The sequence below is a fragment of the Pseudophryne corroboree genome, chromosome 9, assembly GCF_028390025.1.
Source record: "Pseudophryne corroboree isolate aPseCor3 chromosome 9, aPseCor3.hap2, whole genome shotgun sequence".
NCBI classification, from domain to species: domain Eukaryota; kingdom Metazoa; phylum Chordata; class Amphibia; order Anura; family Myobatrachidae; genus Pseudophryne; species Pseudophryne corroboree.
Genome location: NC_086452.1, coordinates 349,937,774 through 349,963,202, shown reverse-complemented (window position 1 = coordinate 349,963,202; position 25,429 = coordinate 349,937,774). Strand labels below are relative to the sequence as shown.

Below are 25,429 nucleotides of genomic sequence, written 5' to 3'. Positions count from 1 at the left end.
CTTTGTACGCGGATCTTCTGGAATTACTGCTGGAGGCCTCTTCCTCTTCGCAAGGACCTTCTGCAACTGGGGCCGTTCGCCTATCAAGACTTACCACGTCTACGTTTGACGGCATGGAGGTTGAGCGCCAGATCTTAGCTCGGAAGGGTATTCCGAAAAAGCCTACGCTGATACAAGATAGGAAGGGGGTTACATCTAAACATTACCATCGGATTTGGGAAAAGTATGTGTCTTGGTGTGAATCCAAGAAGTTTCCTACGGTGGAGATTCAACTGGGACGGTTTCTCCTCTTTCTGCAAGCAGGTGTGGATGTGGGCTTACGCTTGGTCTCCATAAAGGTCCAGATTTCGGTTTTGTCCATTTTCTTCCAGAAACAATTGGCTGTCCTCCCTGAAGTTCAGACATTCTTGAAAGGGGTTCTGCACATCCAACCACCCTTTGTGCCTCCTATGGCACCTTGGGATCTTAATGTGGTGCTGCAGTTCCTGCAATCGGATTGGTTCGAACCTTTGCAGGAGTTGGATGTCAAGTTTCTTACTTGGAAGGCGGTCACGCTGTTGGCATTGGCATCTGCTAGACGTGTGTCAGAATTGGGGGCATTGTCATGCAAGAGCCCCTACTTGATTTTCCATGAAGATAGAGCTGAGCTCAGAACGCGTCAGTAATTTCTTCCAAAGGTTGTGTCGGCTTTTCATATCAATCAACCTATTGTGGTGCCAGTGACTACTGACTCCTCAATTACCTCAAAGTCCTTGGATGTGGTGAGGGCTTTGAAAATTTATGTGAAGAGAACTTCTCGTCACAAGAAGTCGGACGCTTTATTTGTCCTTTATGAGCCCAACAAGGTAGGGTGTCCTGCTTCTAAGCAGACGATTTCTTGCTGGATCAGGTTTACTATCCAGCATGCTTATTCGACGGCAGGCTTGCTGTGTCCAAAATCTGTTAAGGCCCACTCTACTCGTACAGTGGGTTCTTCCTGGGCGGCTGCGCGGGGTGTCTCGGCCTTACAGCTTTGCCGAGCAGCTACTTGGTCTGGGTCGAACACGTTTGCTAAGTTCTGCAAGTTCAATACTTTGGCCTCTGAGGACCTAAAGTTTGGTCAATCTGTTCTGCAGGAGCCTCCGCGCTCTCCCTCCCATACTGGGAGCTTTGGTACAACCCCATGGTACTAAATGGACCACAGCATCCTCTAGGACGTAAGAGAAAATAGGATTTTAATTACCTACCGGTAAATCCTTTTCTCATAGTCCGTAGAGGATGCTGGGCGCCCGCCCAGTGCTTCGTATTCCTGCATTGTTACTTGGTTCAGTATTATTGTTTCAGCCTTGCTGAATTGTTCCAAGTTGGTTAGCTCGGCTTTACTTTTTGTTATGTATGAGCTGGTGTTAATCTCACCACTATCTGTGTATTTAAAATCTTATTTTTATATATATATATAGATATATATAAATATATATAAAGAGACAGGGGGGCACTCTATAGTGCAGTATCAATTTAATCCATAAAAGCACAACTATCTTGTTAAAATCACAACGCTGATGCTCGTACCATAGAACACTACGCTGTAGGCTTAATACCACATGGTTTAAAACATGAATCCCCTACAACATTCTAAACCTCAGGTAGTCGTTCAGGACAGGACCACAAACCTGTGCCGCTGGACCACTATTCACAGCCGCCGCACGTCGGGACACCGTCACTCGACGATACCAGGGAAGGCAGGAGGGGGCTCGATCGCACACGTCAGCAGGCCACGCCCCTACGCGTTTCATCACAGACTTCGGCAGAGGGCTGGCCTGCTGACCGTACATCACTCCTTTTAGCAGCGGCTCCCGCCAATCAGCTGCATTATTACAAACATCAATCACATTCCAACAATGTATCCATAGTAAACTGCTATTCTTATGTTTTTAATTACTTGTTTAATCTAATGCCATTTGCCTTATCTAGTCCTTATTCCTTACTCCAAATAAAAGTGGATATTTAATTGATACATAGTAAGGATACCTCACATTATCGATTATTCAGCACTCAGAGCATATAATTAGCTCATACGTGCTGAGCAGGTATGGTATATATATATATATATATATATATATATACAGTGGTTGAAGTGGAAATTTTGAAGTGGGGGTATGCAAAAGTCAAGGGGGCGTGGCCACCCAAAAAGGGGTCGTGGTCACCCAATAGGGGGCATGTCCCATGTAGTAGAACCCCTTATACTATCTAGTACTGGTGCCCCTTTCACACTATAGCACACTGAATGAGCCGAATTCACCTTGTAGCACACTGAATGAGCCGAAATTCACCTTGTAGCACACTGAATGAGCCGAAATTCACCTTGTAGCACACTGAATGAGCTGAAATTCACCTTGTGGCACACTGAATGAGCTGAAATTGTGACAGCAGGGACAGCCAGAGTGACGACAGGGAGAGAGAGACAGTGACGACAGGGAGAGACAGTGACGACAGGGAGAGAGAGACAGTGACGACAGGGAGAGAGAGACAGTGACGACAGGGAGAGAGACAGGGAGAGAGAGTGACGACAGGGAGAGTGATGACAGGGGGAGAGACAGGGGAGAGAGTGACGACGGGGAGATACAGGGGGAGAGAGTGACGACAGGGAGAGAGTGACGACAGGGACAACAGGGAGAGTGACGAGAGTGACGACAGGGGGGGAGAGAGTGACGACAGTGAGAGTGACGACAGTGAGTGACGAGAGTGACGACAGGGAGAGTGACGACAGGGAGAGAGAGTGACGACAGAGAGAGACGGGGAGAGAGAGAGAGAGAGAGATGGGGAGAGAGAGAGAGACGGGGAGAGAGAGACGACAGTGACGACAGGGAGAGAGTGACGACAGGGACGACAGGGAGAGAGTGACGACAGGGACGACAGGGAGAGAGTGACGACAGGGAGAGAGTGACGACAGGAGAGAGACGACAGGGAGAGAGAGACGACAGTGACGACAGGGAGAGAGAGACGACAGTGACGACAGGGAGAGAGAGACGACAGGGAGAGAGACGACAGGGAGAGTGAGTGACGACAGGGAGAGTGAGTGACGACAGGGAGAGAGAGTGACGACAGGGAGAGAGAGTGACGACAGGGAGAGAGAGTGTGACGACAGTGACGACAGGGAGAGAGAGATGACAGTGACGACAGGGAGAGAGAGACGACAGTGACGACAGGGAGAGAGAGACGACAGTGACGACAGGGATAGAGTGACGACAGAGAGAGTGACGACAGAGAGTGACGACAGAGAGAGTGACGACAGAGAGAGACAGTGACGACAGGGAGAGACAGTGACGACAGGGAGAGAGGCAGGGGGAGAGAGAGTGACGACAGGGAGAGTGACGACAGAGGGAGAGTGACGACAGGCAGAGTGACGACAGGGAGAGTGACGAGAGTGGCGACAGGGAGAGTGACGACAGGGAGAGAGTGACGATGGAGAGAGTGACGACATTGACGACAGGGAGAGAGTGACGACAGTGACGACAGGGAGAGTGACGACAGGGAGAGACAGTGACGACAGAGAGAGAGAGACGGGGGAGAGAGTGACGACAGGGAGAGAGTGACGACAGTGACGACAGGGAGAGAGTGACGACAGTGACGACAGGGAGAGAGTGACGACAGTGACGACAGGGAGAGAGTGACGACAGGGAGAGTGACGACAGTGACGACAGTAACGACAGGGAGAGTGACGACAGTGACGACAGGGAGAGTGACGACAGTGAGAGTGACGACAGGGAGGGTGACGACAGGGACAGTGACGACAGGAACAGCAGGGAGAGAGGTGACAGCAGGGGAACATTACCTTATTTGTTGCTGGCAGCAGTGAGTTGGCGCCGGGCGGCTGGTGAGCGGGGCCGGCGGCCGGGGAGCGGGGCCGGCGGCCGGCTGGTGAGCGGGACCAGCGGGCGGATGGTGAGCGGCTGTGAGCTAATACAGCGCTCTACATAGCCGCCGGCCGCCGCGCAGGGACGGAGAGCACCATGTGCAGCAGGATGGCGACTTCCCTCGCCTCCTGCTGCACTTTCTGGGCTCATTTCTGGGTCAGTGGAAGAAGTGGCGGTATACCATACCGCCGTATACCGCCCCACTTCGACCACTGTGTATATATATATATATATATATATATATACACAGTATATACACTGTATCCCTCATTTCCAAGAAATTAGTATTCCAAACACTCCTCCATATAACCAGTTTAGTATGGACGCACTTTACAGTATTGATACACATAAAAACACCTCTCAGTGGTATTATTACACAACATAAAAAATAGTCACAACTGTTATCGATAATGACTAAATTAACTATGGTGCAGGATTCATGGCAATTTCCCAACAATTATTGCTGGTCAGGGGATCTAAATCTCATGGACAATTACACTCGCATATTGGGGGTAATTCCAAGTTGAACGCAGCAGGAATTTTGTTAGCAGTTGGGCAAAACCATGGCCCTCATTCCGAGTCGTTCGCTCGGTATTTTTCATCGCATCGCCATGAAAATCCGCTTAGTACGCATGCGCAATATTCGCACTGCGACTGCGCCAAGTAATTTAACAATGAAGATAGTATTTTTACTCACGGCTTTTTCATCGCTCCGGCGATCGTAATGTGATTGACAGGAAATGGGTGTTACTGGGCGGAAACACGGCGTTTTATGGGCGTGTGGATGAAAACGCTACCGTTTCCGGAAAAAACGCATGATTGGCCGGAGAAACGGGGGAGTGTCTGAGCGAACGCTGGGTGTGTTTGTGACGTCAAACCAGGAAGGACAAGCACTGAACTGATCGCACAGGCAGAATAAGGTTGAAGTTACTCAGAAACTGCAAAGTAGTTTGTAATCGCAATATTGCGATTACATCGGTCGCAATTTTAAGAAGCTAAGATACACTCCCAGTAGGCGTAGGCTTAGCGTGTGTAACTCTGCTAAATTCGCCTTGCGACCGATCAACTCGGAATGAGGGCCCATGTGCACTGCAGGGGAGGCAGATATAACATGTGCAGAAAGAGTTAGATTTGGGTGGGTTATTTTGTTTCTGTGCAGGGTAAATACTGGCTGCTTTATTTTTACACTGCAGATTAGATTGCAGATTGAACACACCCCACCCAAATCTAACTCTCTCTGCACATGTTAAATCTGCCTGCCCTGCACATGGTTTTGCCCAACTGGTAACAAAATTCCTGCTGCGATCAACTTGGAATTACCCCCATTATACCTAATTACTAAATAAAATCTAGACAACATATATTGAAAAGTTGCTACACAGAGAGACAGGAGACCAACAAATGCAAAGACAAATCGCGACAGCAGCAAAAACATCACAGTGTATTACCTTTCTTCAATAAACGGAGTAAGCTCATAGTTTTCATTTAACCCTTTAGGTATTAGGGTGTTTAGTGTTACTGTCCAGTACGGGATCCGGTCTGAAGATCGACAGTGTCTAGGTCGACAATGTTTAGGTCGACCACTATAGGTCGACAGTCACTAGGTCGACATGGATGGAAGGTCGACAGGGTTTCTAGGTCGACATGTGCTAGGTCGACAGGTCTAAAGGTCGACATGAGTTTTTCACATTTTTTATTTTTTTATTTTTTCATACTTAACGATCCACGTGGACTACTATTGGAACGGTAAAGTGTGCCGAGCGAAGCGGTAGCGGAGCGAAGGCACCATGTGAGGGGACGCGGTGCACTAATTTGGGATCCCGGTCACTTTACGAAGAAAACGACACAAAAAAAAAAAATCCTCATGTCGACCTTTAGACCTGTCGACCTAGCACATGTCGACCTAGAAACCCTGTCGACCTTCCATCCATGTCGACCTAGTGACTGTCGACCTATAGTGGTCGACCTAAACATTGTCGACCTAGACACTGTCGATAAAACGAACCACACCCCGTCCAGTACGTTTCTCTTTTAATCAGTTTCCTATCACGGTTTCCACCTCTTTGATCTAACATCACCTGTTCGATTCCTTTAAACTTCAGTCCCTCAGGATCACTATTATGACACATCTGAAAGTGTCTGGGGATAGATAGATAGATAGATAGATAGATAGATAGATAGATAGATAGATAGATAGATAGATAGATAGATAGATAGATAGATAGATAGATAGATAGATAGATCGATCAGAAAACTGGAATATTTCGACCCTATAGTGACGTCATGATGTGGCCGGTGTCATGACTTCACTGGAGTCCGCGGGCAATCACAGACAGGTGGGGGAGTGGCTTTGCAGCCCTTCCCTTACTGTCACTACTTTCAGGACCCGACGACAACTTGCTGGACCACCCCGCTGTCATGCCAAATTAGACACAGAGTGATTGACAGGAAGAGACTGTTTGGGAGGGGTAACGGGAAGTGTCTGCAAAAATGCAAGTATGTCGTGAATTTTGGCCATGTCTCGGCGTGCGACTACAGTCTCGGAAGCATAAAACATGGCAACAGCATCACAGCTCCCGCGGCTATTCTGCACGGACATGGAGGCACACAGAGTCGATGTTCCTTGCATCTGCGCCACTATTGCGTTGGAGTATGCAGTTCCTGAGATGTTGCGATGACTTCGGTGGGCGTCTCTGTTCACTTGTGGGCAGTTGCTACACTTGTGATGCCTCACCGTTCCATCACTAAAAAAGATTGCTGCTGTATTGGCATTGTGACCAAATCTGAGTCAGGCCTCATAATACAAAGGGGACGTATTACCTGTCTGGAGCACTGGGGTACCTTTTTGTTAGTTTTTCTCCTGACGGTCAGCGACGGGATGGTGCAAAAAATCCGATCGCACCAGCAAACGCACGGAGATTGACAGGAAGAGGCCGTTTGTGGGTGGCAACTGACCGTTTCTAGGGAGTGTCCGGAAAAATGCATGAGGGACCCGGCGTTTTGTGGGAGTATTCCTGACGTCAGCTCCGGCCCCAATCATCACAGTGGGTGAGTAAGTCCTGGGCTGTGCAGAGACTGCACAAACTGCTGTTTATGCAGCTCTCCAGCACAAGCATTCGCACACCTACACACAGCTGCTACCCTCCCACTGTAGGCGGCGACTACCTGATCGCAGAGATGCAAAAAACGCACTCTAGCGTCATAGTTCTTTGGGGGGTGTTAAGTGTGCATGTGCACTGATCATCTCCCATCATTTGTAACTTTTGCTAGCTATAAATTGATTCAGCAACCTGTCACTTCCTTTCAGAGCAGGAAATACTAAATATGACAAAACAATATCTCCTAATTACATAAATGTGTTAGTACAGATGGAGCATGTTACTTTTAAGGGAACAGAAAAAAAGGAAAATGTAGCTGCACACTCTAAGCACTAGGATCACTGGTAATAAAATTATAATAAACTCTACAATATAAAATGGAGTAAAATTGAGGTTCTTGGCACAATTTTGGCCCAAAATGTTTGCCCCCTTACAATGGGCATGTGACCTGATCAGGAATTGTGCTAAGAACCTCAATTTTACTCCATGTTAAACTGTATAGTTTATTATAATTGTTTTGATTACCAGTGTTCTGTCACGATCCAGGTAATTAGTCACCACTTCTTACCTTCTAAGTGCCTCCTGAGACTGGCCCAGTGCTCCAAACCTAGATTCCACCTGTGCTGTCTGTGTGCAGTGCGCTGTACAACATCGCCTCAGTGTCCTCTCAGTGATTCCAGCAGCAGTGCCGTAACTAGGTATTTTAGCGCTGTGTGCAAGAAATGGCATTGGCGCCCCCCTCTGCGAAAGACAGGAGCAGTGCGCACCGCAGGCGCGTGAAAAATATATGGGGGCGTGGCTTCATGGGGAAGGGGCGTGGCCACAAAATAATGCCAATTCATACTACGGTGCATAGTAGTCGCCATTCTTCAAATTACGCTGCCCAGTAGCGCCACTACACCAGGTAGAGCCCCTTTTTACACATTACGGCAGACGGCGTGCCTTTTTACACATTACGGCAGGCAGCATCCCCCTTTTTACACATTACGGCAGACAGCATCCCCTTTTTACACATTACGGCAGACAGAGTCCCCCTTATTACACATTACAACAGACAGCGTCCCCTTTTTGTACACATTACAGCAGACAGCGTCCCCCTTTTTACACATTACGGCAGACAGCGTCCCCCTTATTACACATTACAGCAGACAGTGTCCCCCGTTTTACACATTACGGCAGACAGTCCCCCTTATTACACATTACGGCAGACAGCGTCCCCCTTATTACACATTACAGCGGACAGCGTCCACTTTTTGTACACATTATGGCAGACAGCGTCCCTCTTTTTACACATTACGGCAGCCAGTCCCCCTTTTTACACATTGCGGCAGACAGACACGAGAGAGACAGAAAGAGAGAGAGATATATACTTACCATCTCTCCCGCTGGCAGTCAGGCTCCTCGTGCTGGCAGAGATCCCGGGCAGCCGCAGGGGAGAAGGAGGAGGAGGGAGGGGGACTTGAGCCGCAGCAGTGCTGTCATTGGTAGCGGCGCTGCTGCAGCACTCCCCTCTTCTTCCGCATTGGCTGCCCGTTGCTGAGAATGCTGGGATGAGGGAACCGCATCCCAGCATTCACAGCAGCGCCGGGCAGCCAATACAGAAGGAGTGGGGAGTGCTGCAGCGGCGCCGCTACCAATAACATAGCGTTGCTGCGGCTCAAGTCCCCCTCCCTCCTCCTCCTTCTCTGCCTCCGGCGCTGCTCTCCCTCCAGCGCGGCGCACGGCACCCAGCAGAGGCGGCATGTAATGAGTCAATTTGACTCATTACATGCCGCTCGCCGTGCACCCTCAGTGTAACTGTGCTGTGTGCCTGGCACATAGGTAGTTACGGCGCTGCCCAGCAGCGCTGTCATGACTGTCACAGTGAATGGCGTCTCCTGCCCTCCGCGGTCTCTGCCGCCATTACTACAGATTCCCACATGTTAAGTTCAAACTAACTTTCCCTCCAGAATCAAACATGGGCGCAGCCATGTTTGGATTAATCACATGATACCTTACAGCCTATCCACTGCGCTCTGGACTCTGCCTAATTGCTCAGCCAATACCTGCTTCCCAGCTGGTATAAATATCCCGCATCAAGGCTGCCTAATTGTCAGTGCATTGGTTATCTATCCTAGTGATACATGTTTTAGATGTGTAACAACAAAATCAGGACGACACTTGCAGCATCAGTGTAATACAGGTCTTTACTCAGCATGAGTCAGACACCAAGTGGAAGTAACAGGAGACAAACAGGAAGTGAGTCACCTCGGCATGACATCATCTCCCATGATGCAAAACATGCCTGTCCATAATTACATTCTTTACTCGCATGCAGATCTCTTCAGACTTTGCAGTTAGGATGTCAGGATCCTGTCTGTCTTCTCCGTCAGCATATACAAAAGCATCTTATTTGTCCACAGCATCGGTGCCTGCGAGGTTCAGCAGCGGGTACGCCTGGACTTTTTTTGATTTGTCTGAAAGGCCTGCTATGGAGTATATGTGAGTATACGTGCCATTCCCTTTTAAACCTCAGCCAGTTGTCAGCCACGTTTTCAGGAAATATCAGCGGATCTATTCTCCTGAGACCTTGTGCCATGGTATCCCAGTTCTGACACCATGTAGATGTGTAGCAACAAAATCAGGACGACACTTGCAGCATCATTGTAATACAGGTCTTTACTCAGCATGAGTCAGACACCAAGTGGAAGTAGCAGGAGACAAACAGGAAGTGAGTCACCTCAGCATAACATCATCGCACATGATGCACAGCATGCATTTACATATGTCTCTCCTGTTTGTGGATGTTCCAGCTTGTGCTTCCAGGTATTCCACCTCCTGTGACCTTGCTCCATTTAAATAGACCCCGCACCAGTTACCATCCTGCGGTGCTGCCTGATCCAGCAGTGTTCCTACATTGCTTCCTGTGATCTGCAGTAATCTATCACTGGCTTCCAGCTTTCAGCATTGTTCCAGTATTGCTTCCAGCGGTGTTCCAGTATCACTCCCACCTCTCATTGCTTACCAACATCGCTTTCCGTGATCTACAGTGACTTCATCACCGGCTTCCAGCGTTGTTCCAGTCTCGCTTCCAGCTTCCAATGGTGTTCACTTCCAGCTCTCAGTGGTGTCCTGTATCACATCCAGTATCACTCTCCATCTCCTATGGTGTTCCAGCATCGATCCGCTCATCATATACCACACAACATCGAACCACAGCTCACCATTGATACTCACCATCGGACTCTATCTACAGTGGTGAGTTCAATACACCTTCTGTCTGCTCCGGTTCCATCCGGCATCCCCGGCAGTTCTTCTAAGTTCCCTTCTACTTCTGTGCATCTGAACCAACTCCAGCTTCCAGAGTGTCATCTGCTGGGCAGTACCAGCTCGTTTCCTCATACAGTGGTTAGCTGTGGCCAATGGACTTACCATCTCTGGGTCTTGCAAGGACTTTGTCTCATCTCATCCTGCATAGCCACAGTACCCATTTACCACTGTGCTCCTAGGAACTGTACTGCTATCTTACCCTGCACATCTATTGTTGAAGTTATCTGAACTGCCAAGGTGTCTAAACTGTGTGTTCAATAAACAGACTTTATTTTATATACTCCTTTGTTGTGGTCACGCCTTCGGGCAAACGGTGCTTAACCTCCTGCATGTCCAAGAACCCGATTAACCTCTACGGTTCACATAGACATCAGCCCCTATGTCTGAGGCTTCCCTAGGTCAGCCTCAGCCCTCAGTTGTGACATGTTCTTAGTGCTTAGAGTGTGCACCTGCATTTTACTTTTTTATCTGGCACTGTCTTTTTATTGTGACACTACAAGTCTCAGCAACATAGCACTTCTTATGTTTAAAATTAGGGTGTGCAGTCCAGTCCCCCCCACCCCCTTACTTTTAAGCAAACCAAGCAATATGTGCTTTTTGCCTTTAACTGTGCCATGCGTCCCTTTTTAATCATTGGATTAGTAAGGTAATGGGGTATGATGTAATTGGCTGCATACTATGTGGTTAAAAAAGTATAATTATTGTCTGGTCGGCATGGTCATTAGGTCGACTTGAACAAGGTCGATATGCAAAAAGGTCGACATGGCTTTTTTTACTTTTTTGGGTGTCGTTTTTTTTTGTAAAGTGACGGGGAACGCCAATAGGTGCACCGTCTCCCCTTGCATGGCTAGCTGCGCTCGGCACAGGTTACCGTTCCCAGTTGTAGTCCCCGTGGATCGTAAAGCATGAAAAAGTTCAAAAAATGAAGAAAAAAAAGTGAAGAACTCATATCGCCTTTTTCCCATGTCGACCTAATGACCATGTCGACCTAGTGCATGTCGATCAATAGTGGTCGACCTAAGTCTTGTCGACCTAATGACCGTAAGCCGTGCATGTACTACCCATTTACACTCCATTTAAGATGCCATATTGTACAGTACAGTGAAAATATTTTGCAGGTACTGATACTTTTTGGGCTGACAGTACCAACACATGCATCCAACTGCCGCCCCCAAACAGGTGCCGCCCCTAGGCACGTGCCTCTCGTGCCTAATGGGAAATTCACCACTGGCTGTATCTGTTTCTATTCCTGAAGCTTTGTGAGAAGATCTATACTGCATATAGACAGCAAGTAGTCAGCTGTATAGCTTCATAGGGCTAAATTTACTAAAGGGTAGATTGTAATTCCCAGCAGCTGTCCAATCCACCGGTTTACTAAATCCGAATCTGCCAGAAAACCGCTAAGAAAGGACACTTTAGAATTAAATTGAATATCATGCACCATCAATGTTTTATCCCATAGAAAGAATAGAATACAATAGAAACTGGTTTAGAAAACCACTGTAAATCTGCCAGCAAACCCCTCCAAACAAACTTGGTGTGTGTCTTGAGTTTTTTGTTTTTGTTTGTTTTTTACAGGCGGACTACCGGTACCAGAGGGCTCTTAATGTCTGGGCATAATGGCCATATCATTTTACTTTTTAATTACCATTAACACCACACCCACCACCAACAGGGGTGCAGGCAATAGCCCAGGGCTGGTTGTCCCTCAGGAAAAAGTGGGGAGGGGGGATTTTTTTTTTTTTGTATTCTTGGCTTCCCGAAGGATTCCAGTCCTTGGCTGACCAGTTTGGGACCACATACCGTGTGCCTCCCTGCTATAGTGTTAGCCCCCAGCTGGTTCAGCCTGTTACTGGTTACTGAAACACATGTGGACCGCTACCCCCCCCCCCCCCCCATCTCTGTTTTCCAATACCAGTATAGGCTCAGAGGTATGGGTCTGGTTATTAATTAGGGGGGAGTATCATATACATTTTTATTTTGTATTTAAGTATTTGTGCACTTTGGGCCGTTTAAACATCTGTGGAGCCCCGGTTGATATTGAGGGGGTGTGGCCAAATGCAGGGCCGTTGAGACATCTGTGGGGCCCGGGTGAAACTGAGGGACATAGTCAAATATGAGAGGCATGGTTATGCTCCCATCGAGAAAAAAAAAAAAGTAAAATACTATGTGGGACGCAATGAAATGGCACTGTGCTCTGAGACATTTGGGGCCTGTTGGAAGTGGCTCAGGTAATTAGTACAACCTCTGTGGACAGCTGATCTTGTATATATTTTTGCTACTTCATTTGCATCTATGGTTACTTATTGATCCCATAATCTTCTGTGCTAGACACAGACCAGGTCTCAATAGTCTTACGCCCATTAGTGTTGATGGAGAACAAGAAAAGAAAAACTAAATAACAGTTCCTGTAAAAATATTTTTTTCTGAGTCTGAGTGCCTGCAAATTAATCAAAGTCCACCAAAATATATCTGTCACCTAAGCTAAGTTCATTGGGAAGTACTTTACTACGCAAAGTTATATCATAAGCAACACAGCAGTCCTAATAGCTGCTCAGGCTCTGCTCATACTCTGGAAGTGGCCCAGTGCAAGACAGGAAATGGCACTAGGCTGATAAAGAGGAACGCGGTGGGACTAGGCAGCACATTTTGTGCTCTTGGGGGGGGGGGCAGTTTATGAGGGTCCGTTAGCGCTACACTTGGCACCATATGTGGGTCTGCACATAGGAAGCGACACCAGATATTAGGCCTAATTCAGAGTTGATCGCAGCAGCAAATTAGTTAGCAGTTGGGCAAAACCATGGGGGTCATTCCGAGTTGTTCGCTCGGTAAAAATCTTCGCATCGCAGCGATTTTCCGCTTAATGCGCATGCGCAATGTCCGCACTGCGACTGCGCCAAGTAAATTTGCTATGCACTTAGGAATTTTACTCACGGCATTTTCATCGTTCTGGCGATCGTAATGTGATTGACAGGAAATGGGTGTTACTGGGCGGAAACAGGCCGTTTTATGGGCGTGTGGGAAAAAACGCTACCGTTTCCGGAAAAAACCCGGGAGTGGCTGGAGAAACGGGGGAGTGTCTGGGCGAACGCTGGGTGTGTTTGTGACGTCAAACCAGGAACGACAAGCAGTGAAATGATCGCAGATGCCGAGTAAGTCTGAAGCTACTCAGAAACTGCTACGAGGTGTGTAATCGCAATATTGCGAATACATCGTTCGCAATTTTAAGATGCTAAGATTCACTCCCAGTAGGCGGCGGCTTAGCATGAGCAAATCTGCTAAAATTCACTTGCGAGCGAACAACTCGGAATGACCCCCCATGTGCACTGCAGGGGGGGGGGGGCACAGATATAACATTTGCAGAGAGAGTTAGATTTGGGTGGGTTATTTTGTTTCTGTGGAGGGTAAATACTGGCTGCTTTATTTTTGTACAGCAATTTAGATTTCAGTTTGAACACACCCCACCCAAATCTAACTCTCTCTGCCAATGGTACATCTGCCACACCTGCAGTACACATGGTTTTGCCCAACTGCTAACAAATTTGCTGCTGCGATCAACTCTGAATTGCCCCCTTTGTTCAACTATTTATATTTTGATATTTCGCACATTTTGGACACAGCACCGGATATGGATGTTTGTATCAGTGTTTAATATCAAAAAAGGGTTTTGCATATTAGATGTGACCACAGATATGGCACTACATATTAGACATGACTCAGCAGCGGGATATAAAGGAGTCCAGATCGCCGGAGGTGCAGGATGCCGGACCATTTTTTTTAAAGGGGCAATCACAAGACAAAACCATGCCTTGTAAGTGATTGCCCCTTTAAAAAATCATCCGAGATTGGCCGGCATCTTGCACCTGCGGCGATATTGGACTCCATTACATCCCACTGCAGATATTGTTATGCTTGTTAGACTTGACACCAAATATTGCTCTGCTTATTCAGAAAACCCCTATGGCGCATGCGATACCCTGAGTGTATACACAAAGGTGCTTTTGCGATCAGTGCAGAGGGTATCAGAATTGGCATATAGCAGTATTTATCACTGAATCAGGCCCATAGTCGTTAAAATAATAAAGATTTATTTTAGGTTACAGTGCTGTTAAATAAACTGATGTCACTACTGTACTTCCCATGCCCAGTAACAGAGGGTTACTAGGCGCCAGGCAGTGGTTGAAGTGGAAATTTTATAGTGGGGGTATGGAAAAGTGAAGGTTGCAATTATGCGCGCACCTAAGGCCGGAAAAGGGGGCATGGCCACTCAAAAGGGGTTGTGTCCTTAAGTGTAGTGTACCACGCCATGTACCCCTTATTCACATTATGCACCACATTAGTAGGACCCCTTATTCTATCTAGTACTGGTGCCCCTTTCATATTGTACCATACAGTATGAGCCGAAATTCACATTATAGCACACGGTATGAGTATGAGTCGAAATTCAGATTATAGCACACGGTATGAGCCGAAATTCACATTATAGCACACAGAATGAGCCGAAATTCACATTATAGCACACGGAATGAGCCGAAATTCACATTATGCCACATGGAATGAGACAAAATTCAGGGAGAGTGACAGCAGGGACATAGGGACAGGGAGAGTGACAGAGAGAGGAACAGCAAGGGCATACAGTAGGGACTAGGGAGAAAGAAAGGCAGCAGGGCAAGATTACCTATTTAGCAGCAGCGGTGCTGAGGATGCTGTGGTCTGCGGTGCAGTGGATGAGGAGGCTGTGGTCGGCGGTGCAGTGGATGAGGAGGCTGTGGTCGGCATGGTGCGGAGGTGCAGAGAAGAACTGAGGATGGCGGTGGAGTGGCTGAGGGTGGTGGCGATGTAGCAGAGGAGGATGCAGAGGGCGGTGCAAGGAGGAGGAGGCTGTGGTCGGCGGCACTGCGGCTCCTATGACCGCGGCACTACTATTTCAAATCTGACGCGGACCGGCAGCCAATCAGGAGGGGGCAGGATGGGAGCAGTGGTGCAGAGCAGGAGGGGGCAGTATGGGAGTAGTGGTGCGGAGCAGGAGCAGGGGTGCGGAGCAGGAGGGCAGGATGGGAGCAGTGGTGCGGAGCAGGATGGGAGCAGTGGTGCGGAGCAGGAGGGGCAGGACGGGAGCAGTGGTGTGAAGCAGGGGGACAGGTTGGGAGTAGTGGTGTGGAGCCGGGGGGGGGCAGGATGGAAGCAGGGGGAGCAGGATGGGAGCAGTGATAACGGAGCAGGGGGTGAGTGGCGAAGTGCCGGTTTGCCATACCATTGCATACTGGCCCACTTCGACCACTGGCACCAGGTGTACTAGGCCCTGAGACACTGAGGTGCCCCGGCCGCTCCAGAGACGACAGAATACAGTGTAGTTTCTGCCCGCTGCCACCTGCCCTGTCTGTGCTGCTGCTCTGAATACTGCAGATCAGAGCAGTAAAGCTTGTTTCTTTTTGCGATGCCGCAGGTGCACCATCATGACATTGCTCCGCTGAATAGCAGAGAGACATAGAGTGGGATGAGGCTAGAGATGGCGAGGTGAGGGGAATGAGGCAAGAGAGACACAGTGGGATGGTGCTAGAGGGACACGAGACAAATTGGGCTGAAGAGAAATGGCGGGATTCTGCTGAAGTCCATAGGATAGGGCTGGTGGGTGACGACGGAGTCACAGGGCGAATGAGCCGATGGGTGACTGGCCTGTGCCTACCAGGGAAGGATGGGAAACCTCCAAATTGACGAATGTACTGGGCCTCAAGTTTTCTGTTGCCGGCCTTGCTACTTCCTATCGAGAGTTGCCATTATAATTCTGTGACCCCACAATACCAAAATGCCAGCTCCTGTGCAGTAACAGGAAGCTGGATGCTGCACTGTGACATTATCTGCAGTGCCCAGCTCCTGTCACTGATAATGAGCTGGCAATGCAGCCAAAGTCTCTGAGGAGACGCCCAGCATCTCCAGGAATGCTGGGCACACCGCCAGAGTGATGAAAATGTGGACATTCAATGAGGCCACACCCTCTTCCCATAAGGCAGCATTCCGTTTCAGGGGCTCTATTTGGCGCACCCAGTATCATCACACCCGGTGACACCTCTGTGTGACCCAACCAAAGACAATTTAAAAAGTGCATTCACCAGAAATGTTTACATATCTCAAAGCTGTCCCATTCATTTCAATGGTGTTTCCATTGATATTAATGGGAAAAGTTCAGTCTATGGAGTTTTGCATTACTAGACAAAAGTTAGAGAACTGCGTCACATTTGGAAACTCTTTTGGAGTTTTCAAATAAATTCCACATGAGCTTCCCTTTTTTTGTGTTTCCAATGTCCCCTGAACAGCAGCTTTAGTTGATTTCTTATTATAATAGAAGTGATTCAGATGTCTTTGAGGGTCTATGTAACGGGCATTTATTTGCCATAAATCATGCAAACATTACTGTTTCTGCATGATAGAGCTATATAACAATAGCAATAGGCTAATAACCAAAATTAGCATTCAGGAACACTGGGCCTAATTCAGTTTTATGTGAAGAAGTAGCAGCTAAGCAGTCATTTGCCTAAAACTCAGGCAAAGGTTCATGAAGGTTGGATAAAGGACCCAAAATAATAATTTCAGATTTTCATTTCTTATGATATTATGTAAAAAACATATTTCTTGACCTTGCAACATTATTATGAAAGAAAGTTGTTTTCTCAGTCTCAACAGAAACATGTATACCGGGTATTGCAGTGTCAGGAGGCAGAGCTGGCTCAGATGGTCTCCACCATGTCTGACAACTGGAAATTTGAACAGGTAAAGTCCATTATCATTTGGCTCAGTGTAGGTACAGCTCGTTGAAAATATATTAACTTCTCTCCCTTCTAATATATGTTCTATATATTCTATATGTACATCACAGGTTCTCAAACTTAGACAGTTCATATTTTCTGGTTCTCTGCAGTATCACAAGTGAAATAATCAGCTCCACCTCCCACCACTATCACTTCCCGATAATAGCTACTCGCACATGCGCTGTTTGATGACCACAGCATAAAGTAAAGGGATCGCTGGTGCAAGTATTTTACACATCGTACGGAATGGGGACAGGATCCTATTGCAGCCGTTGTCCCCGGATGTGATTTTTAATACATTTGGCCGGTATAGAATTTTTTATTGATGCAAAAATAAATTTTAAGTATTGGGTTTAAAACCCCATATTTGATAAATGGGACCTAAAGATCCCTGAGTTACTGGAGGCATTCGATATGCTGGCTGTCGTGATCCCCTGCTCAGCATACCGGCGCCGGAATCCCGACAGCTGGCATACGACAACTATTTTCCCTCTTGGGGTGTCCCCGACACCCCTGGAGGAATAAATAGCACAGCGCGCGTAGCGTGCCACCATGTCCACAGAGTGGCGAGCGCAGCGAGCCAGCAAGGGTCTCTTTTGCGCTCACCCTGCTGCCGGCATTCCGGCCGTCGGGATCCCGGCGCCGGTATGCTGGGCGCCGGGGTCCCAAACATCGGTATAATGTAGTACACCCTTCAGTTACAGTGTAACTTTTATTAGATCCAGGAATACTTCATAACTTACATTTATTAATAGACATATTCATCACTGGCTTGTTCCCATATTATTCAGAGGGGATGCAGTTATGTGACCGTCAGTCGCAATATCGACGTCGAAACCCTGGGTTCAGAAAATCCCGCCAGTCGCCATGCCGACCAACAGGGACTATCCCCACTCGTGGGTGTCCACAACACCCATAGAGTGGGAATAGAACCTGTGGCGAGCGCAGTGAGCCACTGAGCCCGCTTTGTGGAGAGCGTAGCGAGCCCGCAAGGGGCTTCGTTGTGGTCGCCCCCCTGCCGGCCATCCAACAGCCAGGATTCTGGAACTGGTATTGTGACCGGCGGTCACCTGACCGCCAGTCACACATACCCAACCCATTCAGAGGAAGACCAAGTTATGTTTGGTATAATTTCAGGCTTTGTTTCACAAGCTACTGGTGAATTAGTATATGCATGGTTTATGTGAGCACACTGTGCTTACTGGGAAGACAGGCAATGGGAGATATAGTGTAGTTCAGGTGGACTGTAAGTGGATCTAATACTAATAAGCAACATCTTCTGAAAATGTGCCCTTTCTAAAGTCTCTAAGTACCAGCAATCTTCAGGTTAAATCCCAGAGTCTCATGAAAAGGGTGTGTGGTCTTTTTGCAGTTAGGTCACGCCTCCTGATGTGTCAGTTAAGGGGGCTTGCCCGCATGTCACATCCCCCTTTGCTCATCATGTGGGGGGCAGCCCAGCACTCTGGCAGCTGCTGGGCAATCCAGCCTACTCCTAGCACTGGCCGTCCATTCACCGCTGTGTTACACAGTGTCTCGCAGCCTCCTGCCCGCTTACTGGGGCGGACAGCAGGACAGTGCCCGAAAAACAGGAGCGTCTTACTGAAATTGGGATGGTTGGAAGGTATGCTATTGATAATCCAGTCATGGTATTATAGTATTCACCATTTTCCCAGACAGTGAAGGTGAGGGTAATGGCAAAGCGGATGCAGACATGTTTGTTTTTACTGTCTTATTTTTCCAGCTGGTGAATGTGGGCTCTCCGTACAGTTACAGTAGTGAGGGACAGCCTGAGTTTCTTTGTGTGGTATCCAGGGAGCTACAGAACAAGTTGAAGATATGTGGGCCTGAGGCTTGCTGCACCGCACAGGTAAAGTAGCACTCGTGTAAACAGCACTGGGGCCCGGCAAAGCTGTTATCCCATATGTACTGCAAAAGGGAGACCACCAATTCCTGATCCCGGGTATAATGGGATCCAGTAAAAACAAATTGCAGGGTGACCTGTGGACATGTGGTGCTCTGAGTTTGGATGAGCACTGGTGCACCCATGTATGGTTTACCTTGAGGGATAAAGAGATTTTATACCTAATTTCATGTACATCCTGTAATATTACTAATATGCACAGTTTGAAATTGCAAAGGCTAATAATATTATCTGATCATTAAGTATGTCATAAAGTACAACACTGGAGAAATAACATGATAGATAATATGTATTTTCAACAGCTGATAGCTATCCTCTGTGTTCGTTCTATACAATATGATGCTTCTACAAGACATGAAACAGGTATAAAACGAGACTGCACTGGAGACAAAAGATTTCTATAATACAGTATAATGTTCTAGAATATTTCCCTATGGTTATGTTAGAGGAGAGAGATGTTCCATTTATATTGTCCTCTTCATTCTATTCTTGGTATCCGGCACTAGTTTCTGCTCTTCCTGAAAACACAGCAGCCAGGGTTAACCCATCATTCTCACAGCATCCTGCAGTAGCCCCAGATTTTCCTCAGCAGTACACAGCATCCTGTAGTAAGCTCGGGTGTAGTACGGCTGACCGGCGGTCTCCTGACCGCCGGTCAGCTTACCGACGCCGGGATCCCGGCAGCTTACCGACGCCAGGATCCCGGCGGGGAGGGGCGAGTGCAGCAAGCCCCTTGCGGGCTCGCTGCGCTCGCCACGCTGCGAGGTCGGTGCCGACCTGCGGTCGCCACGGGTTCTATTCCCACTCTATGGGTGTCGTGGACACCAACGAGTGGAAATAGTCCCTGTTGGTCGGCATGCCGACCATCGGGACAGTGACCCGTCGGGCTGGTGGAGGAGGTCATGTGACTGTCGGTCAGCTGAAGGTGTCTCTTTGCTCTCACGTCCTACACCTTTGTCTGAACTTCCTATAATCATGTAGAATAATGAACAAACCTCTGCACAGACTTAACTGCTTTACTTACCATGCCTTTGGTCTCATTGCTTGGCAGAGCTGTGATATTGCACAGGATGAAGAGAATATATTGAGCACAGTCTGTATTGTCCTTCAGGAGAGGGAAGGAGACAGCAGACAGTAACGCATGTGAGTGTCTGGTAAGTTCACAGCCTCATCTGAACATACTGCCTAATCAGTTTGTCGTGGGTTTTCTTTCTCCCACCCCCTCACCATGTCCCCTCTCTTCAACTTCCTTCTAGAGCTTGTGTCTAATCTTGTATCTCTTAACTGGGGTACTCACGGAGCGATCACTGCTTAAAATCTAAGCAATCTGACTAGATTGGCCTGCTAGATCGGCCTGCATGCACCCGCTGGGTGAAATGAGCGGCCCCCCTGTCACCCCCTACACGCTCAACACACATCGCGCTGTGCTGAGTGGGGGGGGGGAGATGTGTGCTGAGCGGTTCGTTCAGCACACATCTCTCCCCAAATCGGGCCGTGAATACGGCCGATTAGCTGTTGTTAGAGTGTACATAGCTTCAGCCTTTCCCAGACAGCACTTTGACCTGTCTCACTTTCTGCATTAACGCCTTCTCATTCCATTTTTCATCTCCCTTTCTCTTACAGACATTATCTTCAGTGGTCATTGCCCTCCAGTCTCTTCCTTTGTCTGTGAATACCTCTAATAAAGCACACATTTTTACACCAATCAGACTTATTGCTTATTGTTTATTTCTATGCACTTGTAAAAAACCTGGTAATAAATTAACAACTTACTTATTAACTTGGTTAAACATCAACCTTTGTAAATATTTATCATTTACTGACAAATGTCTAAAATGTACTGACAAATAGCTTTTATTTTTGTACGGAAACATTTCTACATGTAATCAATATTTCATAAATCTGACAGCAGTAATGAAGTACATAAAGAACAGACTATAGTGCCTATAAGTTACAAATCATGGTATGGTGCCTATGAGTAAGGAATCATGGTATGGTGCCAATGAATAAGGAATCATGGTATGGTGCCTTCGAGTAAGGAATCATGGCACGATGCCTATGAGTAAGGAATCATGGTATGGTGCCAATGAATAAGGAATCATGGTATGGTGCCTATGAGTAAGGAATCATGGTATGGTGCCAATGAATAAGGAATCATGGTATGGTGCCTATGAGTAAGGAATCATGGTATGGTGCCAATGAATAAGGAATCATGGTATGGTGCCTATGAGTAAGGAATCATGGTATGGTGCCAATGAATAAGGAATCATGGTATGCAGGGCCGGTGCAAGGATTTCTCGGCACCCTAGGCAAAAGTTCTGCCTACTGCCCCTTCTCCCTAACCGGCCTTCAGGTGAAAAGCATACTGCTGCCCTCCCCCAACCCTAGTCTGTTGCATGGCTGCTCTCTTCTCTCCATCTCCATAGTCTGTGTGGATTCCTGCTGCTCACACCCCCCTTCCCCTACTCTTTTAAATGTCTTCTGTTCTATCCCCTCTACCATCTGTTTGCATGCTGCTGCTCATCCACCCCAGATAGTGTGCATGCCTGCTGCTCATCTCAGCACCTGCCCCCCATTACTGCTGCTCTCCCCCTCTTTCCTTATCAAATGCGGACAGTGCACTGTGTAGCCACCTCACCTGCAGGCTGCGATGCAGAGATGGGACTGAGTAGTCTGTGAAAGAGCCTGTAATGAAGAGCAGCACCGCATGTCACCCTGCAATACAGGAGCTTGGAAGTTGTGGCTACTGTAGATACGAGTGCTGGGGGGATTGCGGCAGTTGTGAGAGGTAGGACCACGCTACCTTTTTCATGCAGCTGTAACAGGCCGCCCCCTCAGGTCCCGGCGCCCCTAGGCAGCTGCCTAAAGCTGCCTAGTGGAAGCTCCGGCCCTGATGGTATGGTGCCTATGAGTAAGGAATCCTGGTATGGTGCCTATGAATAAGGAATCATGATATGGTGCCTATGAGTAAGGAATCATTGTATGGTGCCTATGAGTAAGGAATCATGGTATGGTGCCAATGAATAAGGAATCATGGTATGTTGCCAATGAATAAGGAATCATGGTATGGTGCCTATGAGTAAGGAATCATGGTATGGTGCCTATAAGTAAGGAATCATGGTATGGTGCCTTTGAGTAAGGAATCATGGTATAGTGTCTAAGAGTAAGGAATCATGGCACGGTGCCTATGAGTAAGGAATCATGACATGGTGCCTATCAGTAAGGGATCATGGTATGATGTCTGGGAGTAAGGAATCATGGTATGATGCCTATAAGGTTGACTGAATTAGTAAGTAAGTTAGTAGGGCTGTATGCAAAAATCCATACGTCCAGGGCAAGATCGGGCTGCAAGGGAACGGGGGGCAATTTGCAGTGTCCTTGGCGGTGTTAACACACTGTTCCATAGGCAACTCCCCCTCGTGGCTAATTGAATTGACCCTTATGAGTAAGTAATATTGATAGAATCCCAATGAGTAATTCTGAAGTTTCAGGAGGACACTTTTTATTTTGTCAATGACGGAGAAAATTAGTAATTTTACTAAAAAATTTGGCTAGCGGCTTAAAATATTGTTATAGTAACAACTGTTATCGTGATTTAATAACAAATCAATCAAGTTCATTCACAAATGTGCAAACCCACAACACAAGTACTCCTTTTAATGACACCTTACTTCCTTTGAACAATTACACCCTGGTGTTATGGGTAAGTACATGAATTTGCTGACCAAGATACCAGGGGTGCAAGAGTGTGCACCATCCAATGGGAGAAGCTGGATTTGGGCATTCCTCGCTGAGTACAGCTTATCCACGTGAGTTTGCCTACTTGAGTTGCTGTTTTATTCTTCACAAGGGCCTGATTCAGATGTGGATGCAATGTCAATGGCGGACATAGGGCTTAATTCAGACCTAATCGCTAGGCTGTGTTTTCGTACACAAAAACACAGAAAAAATAGTAGCGCTAAACTTGTGTAATAAAATGGAATAACTGGATGGATGGATGAGTAAAAAACAGGTACAGAATTTATTAAAATCTAAAAACATACATAAAGCATAATGCTATAATCGCCACTTCTGTGATTATAAAAACCAGACCATCAAAAAATTTCCAGCATAGTTCAGCCTGATGAAATTGTCACCCTCTCTTATTTGATGTACTTGGATACAAACGAACAGAAAACGTATGAAGAAGTCAAAAAGAAGGATAGGGAGGAACTCTTGGTATCTAAAAATATTATTGACAATAAAAAGAGTAATAAGACAGAAGAATATAGACAGGAGGGAAGAGAAATGGCCTTTATGTGTCAAAAAATTACAATATACTTAAGCAAGATCGGACTCTATCAACTATTCTCCCACATGATCCGTGCTTTATTTTCCATACGAACAAGTCTCTCAAAAATTTACTAGCCCCCAGTAACATCAAGAATATTAAGGCCCAGGATCCCGGCCCCAAGAGAGACACTAATTGGCTCCAACAACAAAATCAAAGATTGGTAGGATGCTTCAAATGTGGTAAAACGAGATGTATAACATGTAGTTTCATACAAAATCGAACTAAAATAGTTGGTCTTGGAGAAAATGAACCACCTTATGAGATCAGAAATTTTATTAATTGTGATTCGGTTTATGTAATATATCCTCTAACCTGTGGGTGCCACAAAAAATATGTGGGAAGGACGACCCGGTCACTAAAGGTCAGATTTCTAGAACATCGTAGGAACATTGGCCCTCATTCCGAGTTGTTCGCTCGCTAGCTGCTTTTAGCAGCATTGCACACGCTAAGCCGCCGCCTACTGGGAGTGTATCTTAGCATAGCAGAATTGCGAACGAAAGATTAGCAGAATTGCGAATAGAAATTTCTTAGCAGTTTTTGAGTAGCTCGAGACTTACTCCTACACTGCGATCAGTTCAGTCAGTTTCGTTCCTGGTTTGACGTCACAAACACACCCAGCGTTCGGCCAGTCACTCCCCCGTTTCTTCAGACACTCCCGCGTTTTTCCCAGAAACGCCAGCGTTTCTCCGCACACTCCCATAAAACGGCCAGTTTCCGCCCAGAAACACCCACTTCCTGTCAATCACACTACGATCACCAGAACGAAGAAGAATCTTCGTTAGGCCGTGAGTAAAATACCAAACTTTTGTGCAAATTTACTTGGCGCAGGCGCACTGCGAACATTGCGCATGCGCAGTTTGCGACTAATCGCTCCGTTGCGGAAAAAATCTAACGAGCTAACAACTCGGAATGACCCCCATTGTTAATAGAGTGTAAACCCACAGTGTATCTAAACATTACGATGATTATTATAATGGGGACCCAAATGTCTGAAAGTGTTGGGTTTGGAATCTATCTCCAAAACAATAAGGGGAGGAGATCGTTATAGGCTTCTATGTAAACAAGAGATATTCTGGATGTTTAAACTTGATAGTATATTTCCAGAAGGTTTGAATGAGTCTGTAGAGCTCAATATAGTGATTTAACTCTGTTCTTTTGCTGGGAATTTTCACTTGTTTGGAACTATAAATGAGAAAGTTGAAATTCGGTTTCCATCAGTCTGCCTAGTGCTGTATATTATTAAACGGTGTTAAACTGTATTAAACTGTGTGTTTAGCGACACTTTGATTAATGATGTAGCGCAATTAATTGTTGGTTCATGTTGAAATAAGGTATCGTTTTCCATCCAGCAAAGAAGTATTATTTAATATATCTTCGTTATTAGCTGAGTTATTTAATAATACTGCAATGGGACAAGGAAATATTCAATGCGGTTTTGCGGACTGAAAGTCACGTGACCACAGTATAACACACAAACTTGTCACCGCAGTTTAACCATACAAGGAATTATTCGCTGGGGTCCACGGACTATAAGTGACGTGACCTCAATGTAACATATGAACATATGATTGCGGTTAAACTAAACTAGGAAGTAATCACGGCGGTTCATGGACCGGAAGCCATGTGACCCCAGTAGATCACATGAATATGTGATCATGGCCCAACCTAAATGAGGAAATACACTCTGCGGTTCATGGACACGTGACCGCGGTGCATTATGTATGCCCAATTATGAATTTTAGTCCCCGTATTATATGGTCCATACCTGTGGGACACGAGACCTTAAAGAGTCACAGCCATTGTATGTGCTTTGTTAAATGTGCACATAAAAATGAACAGACGGTGTATAGAACTATTTAGATTTCAGCAAATTAGGTATGCTGTTCACATGCAGGGAGTCATGTGACCGCATAATGCGTTCCAAATACCGGAAGTGATACATGATGACGATTCCGTTATTCTTATTGCTTTTTTTGCTGAATGGAAGCGATATAATAATAAATAAATAATCAGGTTTGCCTCTGAGTCTTTAGTGTACAACATTTGTTTAGATTATAAAGTTTTATTGA

General features: G+C 46.8%; 1 protein-coding gene across 1 annotated transcript in view; it reads left to right on the top strand.

The window, feature by feature from the left end:
* The window catches only part of KCTD17 (potassium channel tetramerization domain containing 17), an 81,109-nt gene extending 60,377 nt beyond the window's left edge, over positions 1-20,732 (top strand). The window contains exons 4-7 of the mRNA XM_063938812.1: positions 16,973-17,068; positions 18,848-18,973; positions 20,079-20,181; positions 20,651-20,732. Coding sequence (XP_063794882.1) covers positions 16,973-17,068; positions 18,848-18,973; positions 20,079-20,165 — 309 coding nt within the window. The 3' untranslated portion in view covers positions 20,166-20,181; positions 20,651-20,732. The remainder of the gene's footprint in view (positions 1-16,972; positions 17,069-18,847; positions 18,974-20,078; positions 20,182-20,650) is intronic.
* The last annotated feature ends 4,697 nt before the right edge of the window (positions 20,733-25,429 follow it).